Source organism: Osmerus mordax, chromosome 5 (assembly GCF_038355195.1).
Source record: "Osmerus mordax isolate fOsmMor3 chromosome 5, fOsmMor3.pri, whole genome shotgun sequence".
Taxonomy (NCBI): domain Eukaryota; kingdom Metazoa; phylum Chordata; class Actinopteri; order Osmeriformes; family Osmeridae; genus Osmerus; species Osmerus mordax.
The window spans coordinates 11,279,219-11,300,541 of NC_090054.1; the positions used below are offsets into that span (position 1 = coordinate 11,279,219).

The following is a 21,323-nucleotide window of genomic DNA, read 5'->3' on the forward strand; positions in this document are numbered from 1 at the left end:
CTAGCTGGCTTCCTCACTACCCATGAGTATTAATAACCCCAGAGAGATGGGGGGCCGGGGGACAACCGGGCCTGTGTCCCAGCAGTGAGCCTTCCTGCTCTATCCGATAGCAGATGCCAAGAATGACTCCCCTAAACTGGGTCAGGGAGAGAGAGGGCATCCGGTTACCCCCATGTTTCTAACCCTTGTGTGGGGACAAGTTTAATGATCATTGCAGCACAAGGTTGTGAATTGTAAGTGAAAATGGATAGTAAACAAACAGAAGAGGGATGACCCCTGCATGGAGGGCTTGTCACAATGCCAACAGGTTCCAAAATGTGTATGGAAAAAAGTTAAGACTTATATTGGTTGTTGCATCAGAAATCTTAGTTACCTTGTAATAGAGTTTCACTAACTTTTAATGGAATACTGTTTGCAGTGATAAGTTGCATTTTGTTTAACTCATGCTCAACCTTAGCTAAATACAGCAAAATTGACAGACGCGGATTAAATAGCTGTGGCAAGAGAACTGTCATCAGCTACTCTCGTCTCACTAGATTTCAATTGGGATCATAAGTGTTCTTCACTGGCTCTGGCCCAGATCTCCAGTGCGATGGCATCGCTAGAGAGAGAGGAAGTGGGGAACTTTCTTCCTTGAGCTTGTCAGAACAGAAAAGAGGCCAGCAGCTACTGGGCCACTCCAACCCAGGTGTGTTTCTCCTACCCCACAGAATATGACTGTAGTATCCATCCATCCATTCTGCATTCATTTGAATCAGAGGCCTTTGGGAAGACGCGCTGGCTTTCGTTGCAGCCAAGCACTAAAACACTTTGTACCACTACTGCTGACTTAAAGGTAATGTCTCCTTACAAACTAGATTGATCATTAAGTTCTTCGTCCATGACAAAAGGCTTGTACGTCCTGTAGCTTGCTAGCAGAGATCTACCTTTAAGGCATCTTGTAAACTGGATGATTATATAAACCCAAAAATGAGAGACTTTGTTATAAAATTATCACCTTTTAATCAGTTCAAAAAAGTTCCACAACAAATGTAACACTTAAGAGAGGGGGCAGTCCATTAGAGATTAGGTTTTTAAGATTTATACATTCTTTGCCTAATCAGAATTGTTTGCAATCAGTTTGCTATGTGGCTAAAAGCCTGACATTTATTTGAATTGATTTGAAAGTGAAAATGCAAAAATACAAAATTAAATGTAAACCAAGTTTATTTTGTTATTACATTTGCTCTAAAGGTAGTGTCTTGAAGCACTACTGCATGGTAAACAATGTAAATTAGTATAATTCAAAATCTCTAAAGCCATCTGAGTTAAAGTGGAGTAGTTAAAAATATGCAACCAACAGGAACCCATAAATATCTAGACCACTTCTTTAAACGTCCATTTTAATGAAGGCTCACAAATGAGCAACAATCCTCTTAGAGGAAAACAAAACGCTGATGTCGTCTATGCGACAGCACACACACACACACACACACACGCGCACACACACAAAGAAAAATATAATAATACAAAAAAAACAAGTATGTTCCCATAGTATTAAAGATGCTATACAATTGGGATGATATGCACATAATCCGTTTCAGTTTACGCAGAAACGCCCTGCCCAGCAAACCAATAGCTGTGGGCTTTCTTTTAGAATTCTTTTTTAGTGAAGCAAAACTGATGAGCAAAAGATGCCGACCGTGACATCTTACACACAAAGCAGCATCTTGCAGACCTTCATTCATAATCCGTACAATTCACATTCTTCCAGACTGCAGCAGGGCATCGGACGCAAAACACACACTTCTAGAACACTGCTTCCTGTCTGTCCACCAGTTTAAAACACCAGTTCTAGAAGCCTCTTTGCAGATGACTTGACACGTACGCCTTTTTGCACAAAAAGTTGTATATTATATATACAACTGTATATATTATATATATATTAACAAATATATCAGGAGTTGGAAGGAGGAAAAACTAAAGTAGGGTGGGAAAACAAAACAAAAATGTAGTTGATATGCCCTCATCATGCAGCTCTTGGGATATATGGGGGAGCGGGGGGTAGACCAAACATTGGGTGAACAGTTTGGAAAGATATCACATAACAGTCGCCATATAAAACATGTACTAAAAAGAGCCACAGGGTGATGCGGTATCATTTACTGTACATATAATGAAATTGTTTTGGTCGACAAACACCCAATGGGGGATGCACACACTGGTTTGGAGGAAGGGGATTCCCACCTCGCACCAGCTTCGCGTTTGGATTGGTTGTTCGGGTTTAGATCTGCGTTTGTTGTTTTGTTTGGATGACTGTACAGTTTGGTTGGGGTGATGCTCAGTCGCACATCTCCTCTGGGATTTCATGGGGGTTCAGGATGCCTGGAACTGACATCTGCAGCTTGTGTTTCTCCTCCTGCGCCTGACGTAGCGACGCCTCCCGCTCCTCCAGGAACAGGTCTGTGGTGTCCTCGCCAGCAAACTCCTGGATGGGAGCCAGCAATGGGCCGTCAGTGCGTTGTGTACAGAACACACTCAATGTCACAACACCCTATTGATTTCCTTTAATATATAACCCCATTGATTTAAACACCCTGCCCTACACTTCCAATGTTCTTGTATGGGATCGTTACCACACAAACCTACCATTCAGCTTGCAATAACAACTACTGTTCTCATAGAATACACAATAAGCCAACACTCCCACAAACCAACACAATGCATCAATTCATGAGCACCACAACCCCAATGCACAAACAAGGTTTTCTAATATACAGCTAATACACCCGTTATATATCCCTGTAACTGCAGTATGTGGGTTTACAGTACTTCATGTACTCACCATTGGTAAGGTTACTTACCAATGGTGAGTATGGTTAAAAAATGGTTAATAAAAATGGTTAAAAAATCTCCAAGATACCAGCAGAGCATTTAAGTATTCCATTGGTTCCAACAGTCAGTAAAATCCCATTTATAAAGATTATCATGGTGAACTAATTATTTTCCCACTTAAGGGTGGTGGTGGTGGTTTATGAAGGGTCCCGTAGATAAAGTAAAACGAGACTCCTGACTGAGCTGAGGTATCCTTACCCACAGCTAACTCCAAACCCTTACCTTAATCTGTACTAGGAAGTCCCTCAGGTGCTCCTTGAAGGCAGGAATGTCCTGGTTTAAACTGAACAGCCCCGTCACAAACACCTTCACCTGGGCACTGCAGGAGGGCAGAGACAGAAGAGTTTGTACATTTAGTGCAAAAACTCGGACAGTGAACCATAAACATGTGGGGAGGTTGGGGGAAAGCAATAAAAAAAAATTGTAAGTGGCAGACATTGCTGGGTATTTGAATTAGCTAACACTAAATGTACAGTGGCGCACTGCCGCCTTGCAGCAACAAGATCCTGGGTTTGATCTTCGATCGGGGGCATCGCCCAGGCCTTTGTGAGGGTGCATGTGAGGGACAGAGACAGACACTCACTCCTGTAGGTGTGGGAAGGCTGTTTTGAGCAGGTTGGCCACATACTCCTGGATGAAGCCCTGGTTGGTTACGGGGGTGGAGGGGTTGAGGGCTGTGCTGATCTTGCCCTCCTCCACCAGGTTGAACATGTAGGCCAGGATGGAGGCGTGCATCGTCAGGCCTGGAGGACAAGTGCACCACTTGCAAACTCAAGACATTCATACTGCAGCATGTACAGTAAAAATGTACTTATAAGACTACTTATTTATCTTCCTTATCAACCGTGAAAATGAAGCAACGCTCCTTGAAGAGGAGGCTGGTTTTCCTGGGCTGCAGAGGCGGAGCCTACTCACCGGCGGTGTGTGAGGTGTCTGTGACCACAGAGAAGATGTGCTGGAGGATGTCGCAGAAGTAGGTCTGGTAGAAGCTCTGGGCCGCCGCCTCCTCCTGGGCCACGTTCTGGAGCAGCGTGTACAGGATCTGCAGACCTGGGAGGGAGAGGGGGGCATGAGAGCCACGGTGAATATCACATGACATGAAAATAGAACTCCCCAAACGTGGCTTTAAACAAATCAAGGTCAGAGTCTCACCTGTGTCGGCCACGTTCCTCATGGTGTGTTTGAAGGCCCAGATGATGGAGTCCAACACCAGTTTGAACTGGGCTGGAGGGATGGCCAGGAATGCAGGGAAGCAGTGGGAGTTGACAGCTTGTAGCAGGTAGAAGAAGTGGGTCCTGTGCTCGGGGTACTCCTCAAAGTCCTGGGGAGACAGAGGGGTGGGCATAACCTTAGTGGGATGAAGGTGAGACACTCTCAGATTACATTCAACTACAGGACAAATCATTAGCAAAAGGTTGTCTGTTCAGATTCTCCAACTTCTGGTGCACGCTTGGTGCGCCTTTGCATGAGTTTTGAGGAAAGCGCAAACTTGACGATCCCTCCCTCCCAGCACTCACTTTGTTGATCATGTTGAGTGTGCACTCAAACACGGCGTCAAAGATCTGCGGGATCTCCCCGGTGATGTGGCCGCCCAGCTTGTTGACGATGGTCGCCATGGTGCTGAGGACCTCGGGCTCCCGGGCGGCAGGGACGTTGCGCTGGTAGTCGATGAGGACTGCGTCCAGCAGCGGAGGGACAAAGTTCTCTCCCACCTGGAACATGGGGATTAGAGGGGATCAGTGTGGCACCAGAACGATCCAACAGATCATTTAGGACGAGCTCGATCTCAGCCTTAGGAACGGCCATCGTCAAATCTGTGTCTTCATCAATAAAGTTTCCTTAAGTTGCCAGTTAGTATATTTGCCTAGATTTTGTATGTCGTTTTCTCTATCTTTTTCACAACATGTGCACTACATGTTTTATAAAACACTAATCGAACAATCTTGATATCCCCTCTTGGGACTTGAGTACTCTGCTACCAGTTACATGTCAGTATTTTAGTGTAGACTTCAGAGTTGCTTTGGAGGCTGGCAGCTTACTTACAATAGAAAACTGTCTTACAGTTTTTTCCGATTGCTTAGACACAGCATTTTCAAATAACACACAGTTAGTGAAACCTGACACTCAAGGAGCAAAACAGCCGCCCAGATCTGGACAACTATAAGCACATTCTCAGCCTCACACTATTTGCAAAATACTACACACAGTGTTTTGCAAATCACCAAACACACCTTTCTACATTAGACACAGAGATTTTAGTCATTTAGCAAACGGTCTTATCCAGAGAAATATAAGATTGTCACTTAATTGCCTTTTCAAGACACTGCCTTGTAAAATGCCACACGTGAACAAATGGATCAGACACGGGCATCAGGTGTACAAGCACTAAAGTGCTTAATTGTAAACATACCAATCAGATGTAAGCACTATAAAAAGGCAACAGGTCAGTGTACCTGTCCTCATCAAAAATGGAAGGCAATGTTGCAGGAAGAGTGAGGATGAGGGGGAGCCCGTGGAGGAAGAGTAGTAGGGACAGGGAGAGGTAGACCTGGAGGCCGTGGAAGAATAGGGCCAAATTTACAGTATCTAATGAAATTCAAACAACATTGGTTGACCATGTTGTGAACCATGGGGCAACATTGAGAGAGGCTGGACAGAGAGTTCAGCCCAACCTCAGCAGATATACTGTTGCAACAGTAATTTGGACATTTCGACAAGAGCACAGGTGAAAACTCTACGGTCTACAGTACAGTAAAATGTAACCTACTATATGAGCTACATCAGTACTTTTTTGTACACATTCACTGCAGTCCATGATTGAAACAATGTATTTCATTTGCTGAACTTTCATTTGTCTCCACAAATGTATTTGCTGTGTTTACAGTATGTAGCCTACTATACAGTATTCAATTTGAAATATGTTCAGATTTTCTGCAAAAAATGCAACCTTTACGTAGACAAGGTGGAGAAATACAGTAAATATTTTCATCAGTGTGCAGTACTGGGTCTTTTGTGTGTGTTGTGTTTGGTCAACAGATTCATGTACTTTTACGTACTCTACTGTAACAATATCTCTGACAAAATCAGGCAGGTTATATCATTAGAAAAGAATAGTTAGTATAAAAGTGTTTTAAATTGTGCCCAACAGTGTGTAACTGGTTCAAACAGTCAAATTTTATGAACCATCTGTGTGGCATACGGTGACAGAATTGGGTTTTTATACATGATTGTATAGTTTTGAACAAAGTGTTTCATTTTGCAAAAAGATTGGAGGTGTTCTGATACTTGTGTGTTGTGTTTTGACAAAGTGAGCCCTGTTTTAAAAATTGTGCTTAAGCAATCGGAAAGAACTAAGGTTTCCATCTAAAAATAAAACAGGCTCATTTTTCCTAAATCTGCAGACAAGTTGCTTTTCATTGATACCCACGGTGCTTTGCATTTCTAGGGGGGGGCGTGTGTGTCTGTGGGGGGGTAAAAATATACTCTGTCACATCTGTGAACACTATCTCACCATCTGGGGATCATTTGATCGGCTAACCCAGCCTGAGATCAGTTTCAGCGTTTCTCGTTTCACAGTCCTCATACTTCTGATCAGGGGCTGCTTGGTGACCATCTCTCCTGCAGAAAACACGGGGGACACCAGGAACAAACGGATGTCAAACCCGTCATATACACTCAGGCACATATACACTCAGGCACATATACACTCAGGCACATATACACTCAGGCACATATACACTCAGGCACATATACACTCAGGCACATATACACTCAGGCACATATACACTCAGGCACATATACACCACGATGACAATGCTCAGATGCATATTCTCATATGAAAGCAGACAAGAGATGATTTCCAGAAATCGAGGAACATTGTAAAACAATTAGAAATAGCATATTTTAAGTCACTGGCACCATTATTTTAGGGGTCGTGGGCTGAAAAGTTTGAGAACCCCTGAACTAGTCAAAAGTAGTCAGCCTGAATTCTGATTATTATTATGTAAAAAAAGTCCATACACTTTCCAACTCAATCCACACACACACACACCGTACAAAACACTCTTCGCCCGTCCTCTCTCCAAACACACATGCCAAGCTTCCCTCCCTCACCGTTGGTCTGGATGGCAGCAGAGATGTTCTCGCTCAGGCACTTGTAGACGTTGAGCATGTCCAGGTAGATGCGTCCCAGCTGGATGACAAAGGGGTGGCCCACCGCCTTGCAGGCACGCACGTTGGTCTTCAGGATGCTGCCCAGCTGCTTCACCGTCTCCGCGTCCTTCAAGATGTCCACGTTCTGGGGGAGGAAGAGGTCGTTATGGTTCCTCTCAAGGTCCCAAGATCGGAACATGGACCAGGTTTCACAGGCTCTTTTGTGAAGAAAATACATTCACGAATCACCTTTAGTCCATTGAAAATTACAACGTGAGGAAAATATAGGACAGGGCCATGACTAGGATACACAATCTTCAAATCATTTCTTTCTGCCAATTATTAAGAGTACGTGTCAGAGTTCCTCCACTTCTCTGGCTGTGCCTCGACTGAGACGGTGACACGTATCGCTCATAACACACATAGCACGCTAGGGCAACTCATTCCAAAAGAATGTGGCATTTTGACGTGTCCCTTCCTCCCTCTAGGTGGCCAAGTGTTTCTGGGGCTCACCTTGGTGGCCTGCTGGATGATGCTGTCCCACACCTGGTTGGGCAGCAGCATGTACTTCTCTATCAGGTGCTCCTGCACCGCCTGGTCCGTCTGGGCCCCGATCATGTAGCCCACCGCCTCGTAGAACGTGTGCACCTGGAAGCCCACGCACATGGGAAAGGTTCAGCATGGTGACTATCGTCGGTGTAGGGATTAGTTTGTAAAACGATGGTTACGGATAAAAGATGAAAGACAGTAAAAAACGGTATTTGAAAAGGTATAGGAGGTCATCCCCCCTCGGATAACTATAGGTAGATTCCAGCCCCAAGCAAACCTGTTGCGGCTGGAGGTCGCAGATGATGGTGTTGATGTTGTTGAGGATCTCGTCGATGAAGGGCATCACCTCGCCCACCTGCACCTGCACAAAGTGGCGCCGGCACTTCTGGGCGATCTTGATGAAGGTGTCGCACGCCATGTCCTGCACGCCGTCGTGGGTCTCTGCCGAGGGTAGGAGCACGGTGAGATGGAACATACCCAACTGTGTCCACACACACACACACACACTCCCATTCAAATGACCCCTGCCACAGTTTCCACAATAGCCTGAAAATCCCCAGCAGTACACACGCACACACACTTCAGGGTGTGACAGCTGTGCTGCGTCCAGTCACTGACCGTGCATGAACTCAAAGAGCTTGTTGACGACCGTCTTGAGGAACTTCCAGTGAGCGCGCAGGAAGCGGGGGTACTGGCCCACGATGTACATGATGTTGGAGGCGATGATGGCCTTGTTGTCCTTGCCCCGCTTCTGCTCGCACAGGCCCAGCAGGTCCTGGAACCCACACACATACACACCACAGTCAGACATTTGAATGCACCACACAACACTTTTGCAGGTATGGACCCTACACCAGTTTATTATTCTTAACAACACCTCAGACCTTTACAGTTAAAATGAATCAAACGGGCCATTGTTTGCTGGGTTGTATATTTACACTGCAGCCATTTTCGTGACCACACACATATCCATCCAGAGTGACTTTACAGACTCAGTTACCCAGACATTAAGTTAAGACGACAAAAAAATGATAATGTCCATTATAGTGTGATAGAAAGTAAAGAGTACCACCACATGGGGGTGCTGTGCTACACAGTCACTATAAACATACATGGGCTATCCCTTCTAAGCGAATTTGATTTTTGGAGAAGAAGAAAAAAATAGTGTGTAAGTCATCAAAATGATACATAAACGAATGGATGAATGGAAACTGAGGGTGAACTAGCAGATGTGTGCACCTTGATGACGGTGACCAGGAACCTCTTCTCGTCCTCCTCGTGCATGGCCCCGCTGATGGAGCCGATGGCCCAGCACAGCGTGTTCAGGTTCTTCCACGACCACTCGGTGCCGTTCACCTGGTTGTGTAGCTTCTCCGTCATGATGCGCTCCGTGTCGGCGTAGTCCAGATGGGTCAGGTACACTGGAGAGAGGGGAGGGGATGAGAACTCACGAGTTGGTGTGTGTGTGCGTGAGGAAAAAGAGCAAGAGAAAGTGTGTGTAACACGAGTATTTAAGTGAATATACACTCCGTTTAGTGTTACTGTGCTGTGGTGGACTATTTGTAGACTGTTGCGCCCCTATGGGTGATTAACTCCTAAAATTCAAATATAACACATGCCCACACAAACCCCAACACACTTACCAAGTGTCTCCCTCATGTTTTTGTAGAGGTTGATAGAGTCTGTGTCCTTCATGAACTCCCTGACCACCTCCCCCTGGTCATTCTCCACCACTAACACCTCCTCCGGTTTGGCCATTCGACTCACCATGAGCAGGCGCACCTGGTGCAAGGGATAAACAGCTGTCAAGCCAAGCACACACATTCCGCATATTGAACCACACACTCACACAGACAGACTCACACACAGTGTGTAACACACTCACACTAGGGAATTTCACCACACGCAAGCATAGTGACCATATTTTGCCTTCCTTCCAGCGGGCATCCAACAGGCTCTGGGCTTTAACGTCCCGTTTGACAAGGAAGCTCTGCTTCGATGAATGGTGATACACTTGCAGACATGCGATTGTCAATACCTTGGAGAGAACTGGGAGATAGAGCTGTCGCCGGGGGGGAACATCAAAGTGCTGGCTGCCGGAGAGCAGCGGGGAGGTGGAGGTGGAGAAGGGGCTCTCCCGGTACAGCTCGGCCGCCAGGTGGTTCCAGTACTCCAGGCAGATCTTGAAGATCTCTGTCTCCTCCACCTCCGACACCAGGAGCATGTAGTGGAGGGCCTGGGGAAATGAGATAGGTATGAAGGCAGTGATGGGACTGAGGGCCAGTTGAGATATTTATATACATCTCTGGAATGGGTTATGGCAACACTGCAAAATGAACGGTTTCTCTGGTTTTACTATTTACATTGTATGAGTTTGTATGAAATGAAAATCTATGAAGCCTCGATTAAAGGAAACAAGTTCATATTTTTTTAAATAACACAGTAATAATTTAACTTGATTGTTTTCACAACATTGACAAGTATCTAAATGTTTTCCAGAGCTGTACACACACACACAGTATTTATACATACACGCACTTTCTATGGTCAAACGTATGTGACACCTGACCATCACACCTATATGAGCTTATTGGACCATCCCATTCCAAAACCATGGGCATTTAAAAGGATTATTTTATTTGTTTACAGTTGGGTGTGCTGTCTGTGTATGTAGAAAATGGTTTTTTTGCACTGTGACAGAGACGATATTTAATGATCTGCAAGCTAGGTCTAATCACCCAACACCAGTCCCAACCTCCCTAATATTTCTTGAATATTGGAAAGCCTTCCCCAAAAAAAGAAAGCAGTTGGGAACTAACCATATTAATTCCCATGACTTTGGCATGAGAGACTTGACAAGCAGGTGTCTTTGTGCTGAGTGACGTCCACATACTATTGGCATAGTGCATACTGTCTGTAACAAAGTAGCCACCTTGAGACTTTGCAGCTACTGTACTTAGGCCGAAACAGAGAACAAAAAGTGTTTTTTCAGATGATTAGGAGCCTTGGACTTGAGAAGTGAAGCCATCCATGTCTCTTCCCCCATTCGCCCCGTCTCTCCCTGACGGCTCACCTCCATGAGCGTCTCCCGCAGGTTCAGCCTCTTCTCTATGAGCTGGCCGTGCTCCTTGAGGAAGGTGCAGAGGAACAGGCTGAGGTTCTGGATGAAGTTCTGCTCATCGTCCTTGCCGTTGGAGTACGCCAAGCGGATATTGGTGTTCAATGGGAGCATCTGGAGGAGGGTACAGGGGGGGCGATGAGAAGGAGCACACATACCCACCCATGCACATACACACACACACACAACTTAAGAGGTGTCGGGTGTGTAGGTCAACGACAAGTCAATACTTATGTGTGTGAGTGGATACCTTGTTTGAGTTCAACCATAACATTTGTGAAATTATTTCTCCTGGTTAACTGTGTGTATCTGTGTCTGTGCGCGTGTGTGTGTGTGTGTGTGTGTGTGTGTGTGTGTGTGTGTGTGTGTGAGAGAGTCCAGGCCCACCTGTTTGAGCTGACACATGGTGAGGGTGAAGAGGGTAACAAACTGCTCCTCGTACTGGCTGACGCTCACGCCGGCAATCTCAGTCAGGCACTTGAGTGTCACATTGCGGAACATGGGCACGTTCAAGAACTGGAGAGGAGAAACAAAAGCCAATGATGACCACATTAATGGTGAGAAAAATGACAATGGATGGTTGTATTACGGACAAGATCCCTGTCCATATTATACTCGGCTCCCAAGCTCTTGACAAATGGCATTTAATGCACTAATGACCACTGAGGAAGGCTCTCAAAGTTTTAGCACTACTAATTTCGAGTGCATGCCAGTCTAGACCTCAACTGAGTGCGTTGGGGTTTACCTTATACACAAGTGTGCTGATGAGCTTGGTTTCAAATATGTAACCTAGAGGAATCCAGTTGAGAAACCGTAGGAGGGTCTCCAGTGTGGCGTGGACCAGTGGTGCGTTCTGGGAATTTTCCTGGAAGCAACCAATCGGATTTAAGACCGTTAATAGACATTTGCAGACAGTGTAAATTAAGAAATGGGTTAATGCCCTTGTCATGTTTACTGAGGAAGTGGGGGTGTGGGGTGGGGATAACGTACCATAACAAACTGGCAAAGCTGGAATATCTGGGAGAATTCGTTGCACATGCTAAGTGGAGAGGAAGGTATAGTTTAGAGACGGTGCACGGTTGTGCTTCACGAAGCCCATTCATAGCTTTGGGGCTTTAGGGAGGTGTTCTTTGAAGAGCTCACCTGTCTTTGAGATGCTTGGCCTTGACCTGGGTCATCTGTCCACTGGAGAAGTCAAACACCTCCTCGCTGAGCAGCTTGAGGATGATCATGTTGTTCTGGCAGAGGCTCTCGCTGGTGCGGCTGGCCCCCACGATGTCGCTGATGAAGGTGGGCCAGTGCTTGGGCCACTCCTGTTTCAATATCTGGGAACGGGGGGAGAAATGGATGCATATGCACAGATAACCATGTTAGTGTGGTATGTTTCTAAACACACATACTGTACGTGTGGAGGCCTGTGTCAGACCAGACTGGGTTTACATCAGGACTTTCCTCAGACATGAGGCTGTGACTCATTCTCAACAGCGCTAAGGCAAAGGCATTCATGCAACTGTATTCCATCAGACAGACCGTGAAACACACACGCACACTGTAACACACACATACACTCGCTCACGCACACCGTCACGCACACATACACTCGCTCACGCACACCGTCACATTAACATTTACATTTAGTCATTTAGCAGACGCTCTTATCCAGAGCGACTTACAGTAAGTACAGGGACATTCCCCCCGAGGCAAGTAGGGTGAAGCGCCTTGCCCAAGGACACAAGGCACAGCGTCATTAGGCACAGCCGGGAATCGAACCAACAACCTTCTGATTACTAGCCCGACCCCCTAACCGCTCAGCCATCTGACCCCACGCACGCACACATACACTCACGCACATACTCTTCTTACACATCTAAACCACTCCTACCCTTACGACATCAGGAGAAACAACACAATGACTCAATGACTCCCAATTCAGTCTAGAGAGAACAACATTATATCATACCAATGTATGCATATATGCAGACACACATCTTACCTGAACAAGAATCATGTTCAGCTTTCCAATGTATACTTTCTCTTTCTGGAAGAAAAGAAATCCACCAAAAAAACAGTTTAACATACAGTAATCCTTAATACCAATGTCACATGGTACTGATGATGCTTGCATAACACTTGGACCTAACTTACTGGTACTTTGGTACTTTGGAATCAAAGGGGAGTCGGTTAATGTTTGAATGCTGGCTGTATCAAAATCGATTCTAAACATTTCCACAAATAGGCCAACGTTGCCAAACACCACTATCCTAAATGGACTCACCTCAACATTTGTGGCGTCCGATGATGTCTTGATTATAAGACCAACAACATACTTTTTGATCCCTGCAAGCAAGCAGAACCAACAGGGATGGATTGTGAGAGTTTGTCGTGCTGCTGGATTCTAAACAACATCTTTTCAGACTCTGCCAGAGTCGGCTTGCTGTCATGCATCTCTGTACTGCAGCTGTTCAACTACCTAATTTGACTTAAACTGGAGGGCTGCTGAATGATGTGAACGATGAAAGAAAAAACATCAAAGAAGTGTCCTTAATAGAGGTACAACTCCTGTTTGGCCAGTTTGTCAGCATATGGATCAGTATGGTAATCAGATGTAACTTCCACTGAGATATTTCAATTGTTGTTGACTGCAGCACAGCCCAGACAGTAATATCTCTGTGACAGTTACAATTGCCCATATGCATCCATTTGTTTCCAAACACACATTTCACAGCTCTATGTTGACTGAACATGGAGAGCCCATATAGCATTCTCTCAACAGTGCTTTCTATTGTACTTCTCTGTAAATGTATGTGTGGTTGGGTTGTAGTGGACAGACCCGGAAGCAAGGCGCAATTCTGACACAAGGGGGAAAAGACATACTTGCCAGTCGCCCTGCACTGGGTTTGCCACTTGAACAAAAGTCAGGCATCTACGGTCAGAAGTGGGGAAGTCTTAGGTCAACGAGAAAAAGAAAATTTGAGAATAATTGGTTGGGTAAAAAAAAAAAGATTACAAAAAAATGAGAAAAAAAAACTAGAAAATCATTTAAATTACTAAAATTGTGATTACCGCCAATTCTACTTCCATTGATCAGATATTTGGCAAATAGATTCATGTATTTTGACGTTTTATGATTAAAAGCAGGAAATAAACCTAAGATTGTATTTTATCCCTTTTTGTTGCTTCTCTTCCATTGTGTCAGTAACTAAATCTCCTTTTCTCAATACATTGTTCTGTGAATATAAATGTGGACCAGCAGGTGGGAGCAAAGAGCAGAGTAGTCAGTAAAGGGGGGGGAACGACAGCAGACAGCCTCCAAATGGTTGTTTGTCTCAGATGCATTTTGCTCACTTTCCATCAGAGATCCATTAACCAAAAACACTCAAGGAAATAAATAATAAAAACAAAATCATTGACCTCTAATTATATTTGTATCTGATCGACATGATCAGAATACTATTCCCATGTGGTTAACAGGCTGGGTGGACCATGCAGAAGTAGGAGTGGAAGACACAGAATCACATACTCATCTTCTGTAAACAATGCAGAAAATAATCAATACTCTTAATCAACCAAGATGAACAGTTTTTGCTTGCTTATCTGGCCTTTTTCCTTGAATACTGTTTACAAAGGTAAACAGGGCAGGCAGACGAAAACAGCCAGTTCTAAAGCAGTAGCTAGTGTGTTTTTTGTTGTTGTTTTTTTTGCCTGTCTTTCTGCCAGAACACAGACTCCAGCCTTTATACAGTGGTCTACACAATGCAGCCAAGCAGGGGAAAAAAAAAACGACATGCTTTGTGGGAATACAACTTGGCAACAGCACGTCGGGCAGATTTAGAGAGCCAGTGTCCTTGCCACACTAAGCGTCTAGATTGTCAAATACAATAGGAGAGCCTGAGCATGTATGGACAGCCTCTGTCAAACAAGGCAATGGAGATGATGGTTACCATTAGAAATAACGCTGGTGTTTGCTACCCTGTTTTAAGTCAGGAGTGTGGTGGATTTTGGTGAAGAGCGGAGCTAAGAAAGGAGAAGAGAGCATACAGGTGGTGTCATTCCAACTTACCTTCACACTGATTTCTAGGCAGAATCTTCCATCTTGTTTTGATAACCGTTTCCAGAATCTGCAGAGCATAGTACTGGAATATGTAAAAAGAGAATAACGTTAGTGACGGATGTCGATACATGAAAAGTGAACATCAACAACAAGCTGTCCATTAGAAACAAAACAAAAAATTCACTTTTTGAAATAAAATGCCTGCCTGCCTGTTACAGTATATAATACTTGAATAGGACCTTTTCATGCAGATGTTTTGTATGCAAAAATTCAGTTGGATATTCATTTGGTTTCTACACGCCAACATTAGGCTGAAACCCTGTAGAAGTCCTGCTGTTTCTCCCAGCATCACACCAGACAGTGAAAGACAGTGGAGAAGTGTCAAGGCAAGCCTGTAGGGTTTCACCATTTAAAGGCTACTCCAAGTCTACTGGCCTGAAATGAATAGATACATTTTATGGAACCCAATAGTGAAAATTGGGCCATTACGGATTACCGTGTATAACTAAATTTGGACTATATGTTTGACCTTGAATAGAAAGACTTGTATGCGCAAGGTGTTGCGCGTGCAACACCTTTCACCAGGTGCTGGACAATAGTAAAATGAAGAGGACCTCCTCAAACTGGAACAATGGCCCCAGTCATAATTGTTTTGCAACGACTCGGCTTATGTTTCAGGCATACTTTGCAATAAATGAAGATGAGAGTATTTTTCAGAGTGCGAGTAATGGTCCTAAACAACTACACCCCATCAAAACCCCACCCACAAAAAGTTCTGTTTTCACCTTGAACTGGTGTGTCTTATAAGGAACAGCAAGACCAACCACAGGTATAAACGTTTTGGGTCATATAGCCATCCCTAGGTTTTATTAACTCAAGCAAGAAGAAAAAGAACATGTTTTACAAGTTAGTTTATTTGTTATTGATCTAATGTTATTTGGATCAACAGTGTTTCAACTGTAGGGATCATCAACAGGTCCAAAATAACAAATGAGATGCATTAGAAAGTGCATGTGTCAAAAGGCAGGGGAGAGTAGGGGTAGGGGGTTGGTAATGTGCAGACAATGGTTTGGGATGGGGAGGAGGTATTAAAGGTGAACTACCCTGACTGAGTGATTAAACTACACACCAATAACAGCCATCATCCAACTGTTATCAAACCCTTTGGGAACCTTATTTGTTGCACCTTTAATTCCCACGTAGGACACAGAAAGAACACAAAGGCCAAAGGAGGAAAGAAAGTGACACTGCAAGACCTTGCAACTCTGTCGTCATAGCTGCTACCAGCACCTAATTGCAAGGTCTTGAGGATGGCGAAGAGATCAGGTCAGAGAGGAAGAAAGGGGAAGAGACGATAAGATAGGGAGGGAGCCATGATCCCTACAGGTGAAATTACTGGCATCCGTCACTACTACACCTCGCTACAATGGAGCCTACTGACTGCAGTCTGCACCCTGTCCAATGAAATAGATGCAATAGAAACGGATGAACAGAATTCAGTCAAAGGGAATCAAAAGGGTAGACCTTGTGGAGGCCTGCCGTCAAAGCCTAGCTGTGTCAAGGTGCACAGGATGACACACCCCTTTTCTTCCTATTACAAGCAATCAACATAATGGAACATTGTGATTAATATCAAATAGTCACAACTTGAATTAATTCAATTTCTTCACAAAGAAAATTAAGTAAAATAATCAATTATGAAAGCCCAATGTTCACAAGTGCTTCTTTAAGTTACGCACTGTTTATTTATTTATTGTTTTTCAGCAAATGAAATAGGTGAATACAGAATTTAGACAAATTCAAGAGGTGTTTACCTTTTCTGTTTCCTTTCTTTTCCTCTAATGCCCTCATTGTGGCAAGTTACGAATTTGAAACTACCAATACTGTTGATAGATCAACCCAGACATTAGTAATGAATGTCAGTGTTAAGAGCAATCTTACAGGCAAGCCAAAAGGAACAAGGCAAACGCTACCAGCACTTTGAGGAAGTCTTAGATGCATTGCACTTTTGTAGATCAAAGTACATACAGACATACTCGAAATACGAGCATCAAAATACTGGATAAGATTCCTTCTATCAGTGATCTATATTTGTTGTAGTAAAAAAAAAAACTGGACACCATCCTGAGATGGCTACGTTCACTTGGCTCATGGTATTCAGCACCAGCAGACTAGCTAAGGCTGAGGGAGCGCACCATGGGCACCATACTTAGGTATTTCACTGTAGGGATTGTGGAAGGCTCAAGACTTTTCAGCTGAAAGGTATTCAGGGAACAAGGAAGTCTTAAGGGCTGGGAGCAGGCCTTAATCACTGTGGATCCATTTGGAAGTCTATGGTGGCCACTTGGCATCTAGCCACAGTAGAACTGAAACAGATTATATAGGTTTAAGAAAAATGGTAAGTGTTCCACCTTCCAATTTAATGGGCTTGATGTTGTTTTTATTACCATATCGATTATTCCTATATAATAAATGTTTTTATCTAAGGGATTCATAAAGGAGGCTATTTGGCATACAATGCACATAAACCAGCAGCTGAATTCTAAGTTGCAAGTCACCATCCCTCTACTATATTAAATTAAATCCTGTCGTTTGTTATTGGGGAAACTGACAGGGCTCAACAGACAGATCCACATCATGGTGTGTAAGACTGTTTTAGCAAACTGTGGCTGATAAAAAAAGATTCATAGCAGCTCTTCCTCAAAGTACACAGATGTGATTTCCTTCAGCAGTGTGTCCAGGATCTGGCTTACTTTGGTGTTCATGTTCTGGGAGAACTCCAGTATGGTGTCCACTCTCGTCCACGCATCAGGATGCTCTTTCAAATGAGTCAGAACCTCTTGTGCCATTCTTTGCTGTAACGTAAGAGATTGCATGACATTAGATTAAAAGTGTACTGCGTTCCTCTACTAGACCAACAAAAAACACTTAACACAGCAAATGCATTAACAGTCAAATGCCTTTTTTCAAGTGTTGGGATTTACTGGATTCTCACCAAAGTGCAAATTTTCAAATCGTGTAAAAAGTGTTTTAATGCCAACCCTTCCAAAAACGGCGGTTGAAATTCTAGTGAAAAGAAGGCATTTCATGGACATCATTCTGTGCATAATACGTAACCACTTCAGACAGCACTTCACAACAGGCTTACTTTCTCATATTTCCTAATGTGATGTGCTTGCAAGGAAACAACTTTAAATGTTCAACCTCCATTTTAAACATGATGCTTTCCATCTACAGTACCAAAGATGCCAACACTTACCTGTGGTCCCACACCATGATACAGACAGTTAACTACATTATCCAGCAAGTTGATATCCAGTTTCTGGTTGAAGTCCAGCAGCTGTTGTGCTGCATGGTCTGCTAACATTGTCATAATTGCTGGCATAGAGATCTGCAACGACAGGGAGGTGGAGTTGAGAGGGAACACAAAACATTTGACAGGCAGTCATGTGAATCGAGCATTGGGCACACAATCCCATGCAGCTGACCAACCTCTAACCTCCTTCCCCAGGCCCTTCCGCCATTTTGGGTAAGCAACAATACGCAAAGTGGACTCAAACCTCAACCCTTTGGTTGAATGTTTTATTCTACCTGTCCAAAGAATTTACCACCTTATTACTGACCTACAGCTTTTTACCCACGCCAACAAACTTCAAAAATTGTGCCTGTCAAGATTCCTACACATCAATGTGGGAAAAACAAAGGAGCTGATGATCTATGGCAACCACTTGCCAATGTCTAAATCACTCTCTCTGGACAAACAAAGTGGAGGTGGTGGTGCAGTTCAAATACCTAGAGAGTTGGGAAACAAATTGACAAACTGCTACGGCAGTCTGCAAACTGGCCAGTATTATAAACACAACCAGCCAAATAACTGGTTGACCAAGAGCACATTTGAGTGGTTTGTTACACAAAGCCACCAAAAGGGAAGGGACTGGCTGTTGTTGGCAACCCCTCCCATGATCAACTTCCTCAGTTAGAGAAGCTTCCATCTGATTGATATTTCAGAATACCTATCATCAAGAAAACGTATTCAAACACAAACTTGTTTCTTGTGCTGTTGGACAACTAAACACAAAGTTAACTTTGAGAAAAAGACAGGTTAGTCGCGAGTTAATTAATATTTAACCTTTAAGGTTTTAGGGATTAGGTAAAATAAATGTAGAATACATTTAGTAAATTAGGAATATTTTTGTATGTTATCTTTTTCATTGGAAGGTGATGCCAAAGAAAAAGGTCCATTCTGGAAGGACAATAAAGTTATATTCTATTCTATTCTATGAACAAGTTAACTTAAATGAAAGACTGGCTCATCAATAAAGGGCCAAATTTTTTAAATAAAGTTGTCTTAAACTGTGTTTTGGGATAATAGTTACGTAGTTATGTAATACTATGTCTTAAATAAATTGAATCTGCTGAACACATACCACGTGGTAAAGAAACTTTAACGACGTCACTTTGTTTACATCTGAAGCTGACAAGACTAGGCTTCTGTCGCTGAACACATCTCTGCATCAAATACTAACAAGAATGAACATCAACTTAGCAGCAATAACGATTTAACTCTTTGCTAACGGTATATTTGGATGCAAGCTACAGTACCAGACAATGGCTAAATTATTTCCATAACAGGTGGGTGGTAACATTGTCACACATTCACAAGGCATTTCGTTACGTATTTTAGTAAATGTTAGCTAGCAACAAGCAAACAAACAAACAGGGCCAACAACATTTTAATATAGGGTGCCTGTCATTTGACTGGCTGGATAGTTTCCTGAATGGGCCCACGAACCCTAGCTAGTGTACAGTACAGTACCCCGCTATGTAGCACTACAGTACATACCGGACATTTCTGTCACACGTTTCACTCCACATCTAACTAGACCTAGTCTAACTAGCTAGAGCTACCAATTAAGCATGATCTTAAAGTTGGCGGCGTTAAACAGTTGGCTACTTTTGCTGCAGTGAATACCATCTGTGGTTTGCTTGCTTGCTGAAGTTCATTAGTTGGTGAGGTTCAGTCTGATCTGTGGTCGCTAGCTAGCTAACCTGCATGCTACTATGACTACCACACTCGCTCCCGGTTGCATCCCCTTTCCAGTCGCTCCTGGCGAATCGCTCGTGCTTATTAACTTAAAAGATAGAACTGTTGCAAGCTAGGTGAAATTTGCACAATTGAAAACGATGTCACGTCTAATTATTTAATACATGTTTAATTGTTAGGTATAAAGTTATCTATAGACGCTTACTGACTACTCATCAAGCGCACGCGCAACACTTAACACTTATGTGGTGGCGGCTGTTGAAGTGGGAGAGGCAATGACACACTCAGCATGATATAGCTAGCCAGCTCCTTGAACTGCAGCGCCTTTCGACCATCATCACATTCACCAGTCCAGAGTTTGGTCACACATCACAATCACTGTTTACAATACTGGCGTGCCATACTGAAATATGGCTACTTACCTACAGCAACGTTTAGGCACTTTTGCCCTCCTTAGAATGGTTAATTCCAAAGTGAGTCCGAAAAGACTTAATCTTGACTTCTCAAATACTAAAGCTGTCTAATGCAAACCCATATCAAATGTTGGCGTTTAAGCAAGTAGCAAGATAACCTAGAAAATAACTACTTTACAATCCAGTTACCTACCAAAAACTCCAAGCCTGTTGGAAAGAAGAGTGGCTTTTCTGCCTGAGAATCTTATGTTATCAGGCTATATTTTTATCACTGTCACTTAGCAAAGAAGAAACAGTCTAGCTCTGCAACGCTGGCTAGCTCCAATTCCAGAATTGGTATTGATGGCTGGCTGATAAGGACCACTGATGTGGATTCCAAAAACTATTATCACGGCACGCTAAGTAATATGTCACTCCGATTCATGTTACAAAAGAAAATAAACCTTGATTCACAAATAATTTCTTTACTTGAATAATTTTGCAGCGGGGCGGTATGAGAGATGGTGTGCCTGCGCCTCTTCTCCTCTCCCAAGCAACTAACTCGTAACCGGTTGAAACCGGTTCAGACTGGGAGATTCCATCTCGGTTTAGTTTTCAGCCGATGGCGCCGCGGAAAGTTTGTACTGACGTTACGCCCACGTTATACTCTGATTGGTGATAAGCATATTACGATGTTTCTTTACAAAATCTTATTGGACATTTTAGATGTCCATTTACTTCAATTCACTCAGGCACCCACGCGCTCACTCCACCCGTGGTCAGAAAAAGAGGGCGGATTTTGTGCAGAATGGACTTCTCGATGCCTCTACGAAGTAGTGGTAACTGGCAAAAGGACTTGACAGTTCGTACTTATGTTAAAACCAACTAATAGCCAAGTCTTAGACTGTTCAACAGTTGGTTTTATATCCATTGCGTTGGCCATGATAAAGCTATTTAGGTCCACAATTGTAGTTTGAATGTTACTCGGATATTGTTTTTAGCGAACAAGTCACGCTCACATTTAAAGGCATGTCATTTGATTCAGTGCAATGTACATGTTTTATCTCTGCATATCGATTAATGAAGGATAAAATACAATTTCACCATTCGCTAGGCTGTTGCTTGTAAGCTGGTAATTTTCCA

The 21,323-nt window shown here is 43.6% G+C and overlaps 1 protein-coding gene across 6 annotated transcripts; it reads right to left on the minus strand.

The window, feature by feature from the left end:
* Positions 1-978: 978 nt before the first annotated feature.
* Positions 979-20,729, minus strand: xpo1b (exportin 1 (CRM1 homolog, yeast) b). Of its 6 annotated transcripts, none has more exons than XM_067236207.1 (25): positions 20,670-20,729; positions 18,004-18,135; positions 17,498-17,599; positions 14,754-14,826; positions 12,969-13,030; positions 12,687-12,731; positions 11,837-12,018; positions 11,684-11,732; positions 11,439-11,558; positions 11,081-11,209; positions 10,649-10,807; positions 9,614-9,811; positions 9,219-9,357; positions 8,815-8,996; positions 8,194-8,350; positions 7,853-8,016; positions 7,540-7,674; positions 6,988-7,171; positions 6,386-6,492; positions 4,392-4,586; positions 4,027-4,195; positions 3,790-3,924; positions 3,458-3,617; positions 3,097-3,193; positions 979-2,467 (listed from the first exon to the last, which is right to left on the minus strand). In XM_067236207.1, exons 2-25 carry the CDS (start codon positions 18,127-18,129, stop codon positions 2,321-2,323), a joined length of 3,216 nt encoding a protein of 1,071 aa, XP_067092308.1. In that variant the 5' UTR covers positions 18,130-18,135; positions 20,670-20,729; the 3' UTR covers positions 979-2,320. The 6 variants fall into 6 exon arrangements, with proteins under 6 accessions (XP_067092308.1, XP_067092306.1, XP_067092307.1 ...); XM_067236205.1 differs by having other exon boundaries at positions 20,395-20,727; XM_067236206.1 differs by having other exon boundaries at positions 20,211-20,727.
* Positions 20,730-21,323: the final 594 nt, after the last annotated feature.

Excerpts from the sequence above, each read along its gene's own strand:
- xpo1b (XM_067236204.1), bottom strand. Across the intron at positions 10,808-11,080 it reads CCATGTGTCAGCTCAAACAG|ATGCTCCCATTGAACACCAA; the intron begins GTGGGCCTGGAC and ends ACCCTCCTCCAG. Across the intron at positions 8,017-8,193 it reads GCTCTTTGAGTTCATGCACG|AGACCCACGACGGCGTGCAG; the intron begins GTCAGTGACTGG and ends TACCCTCGGCAG.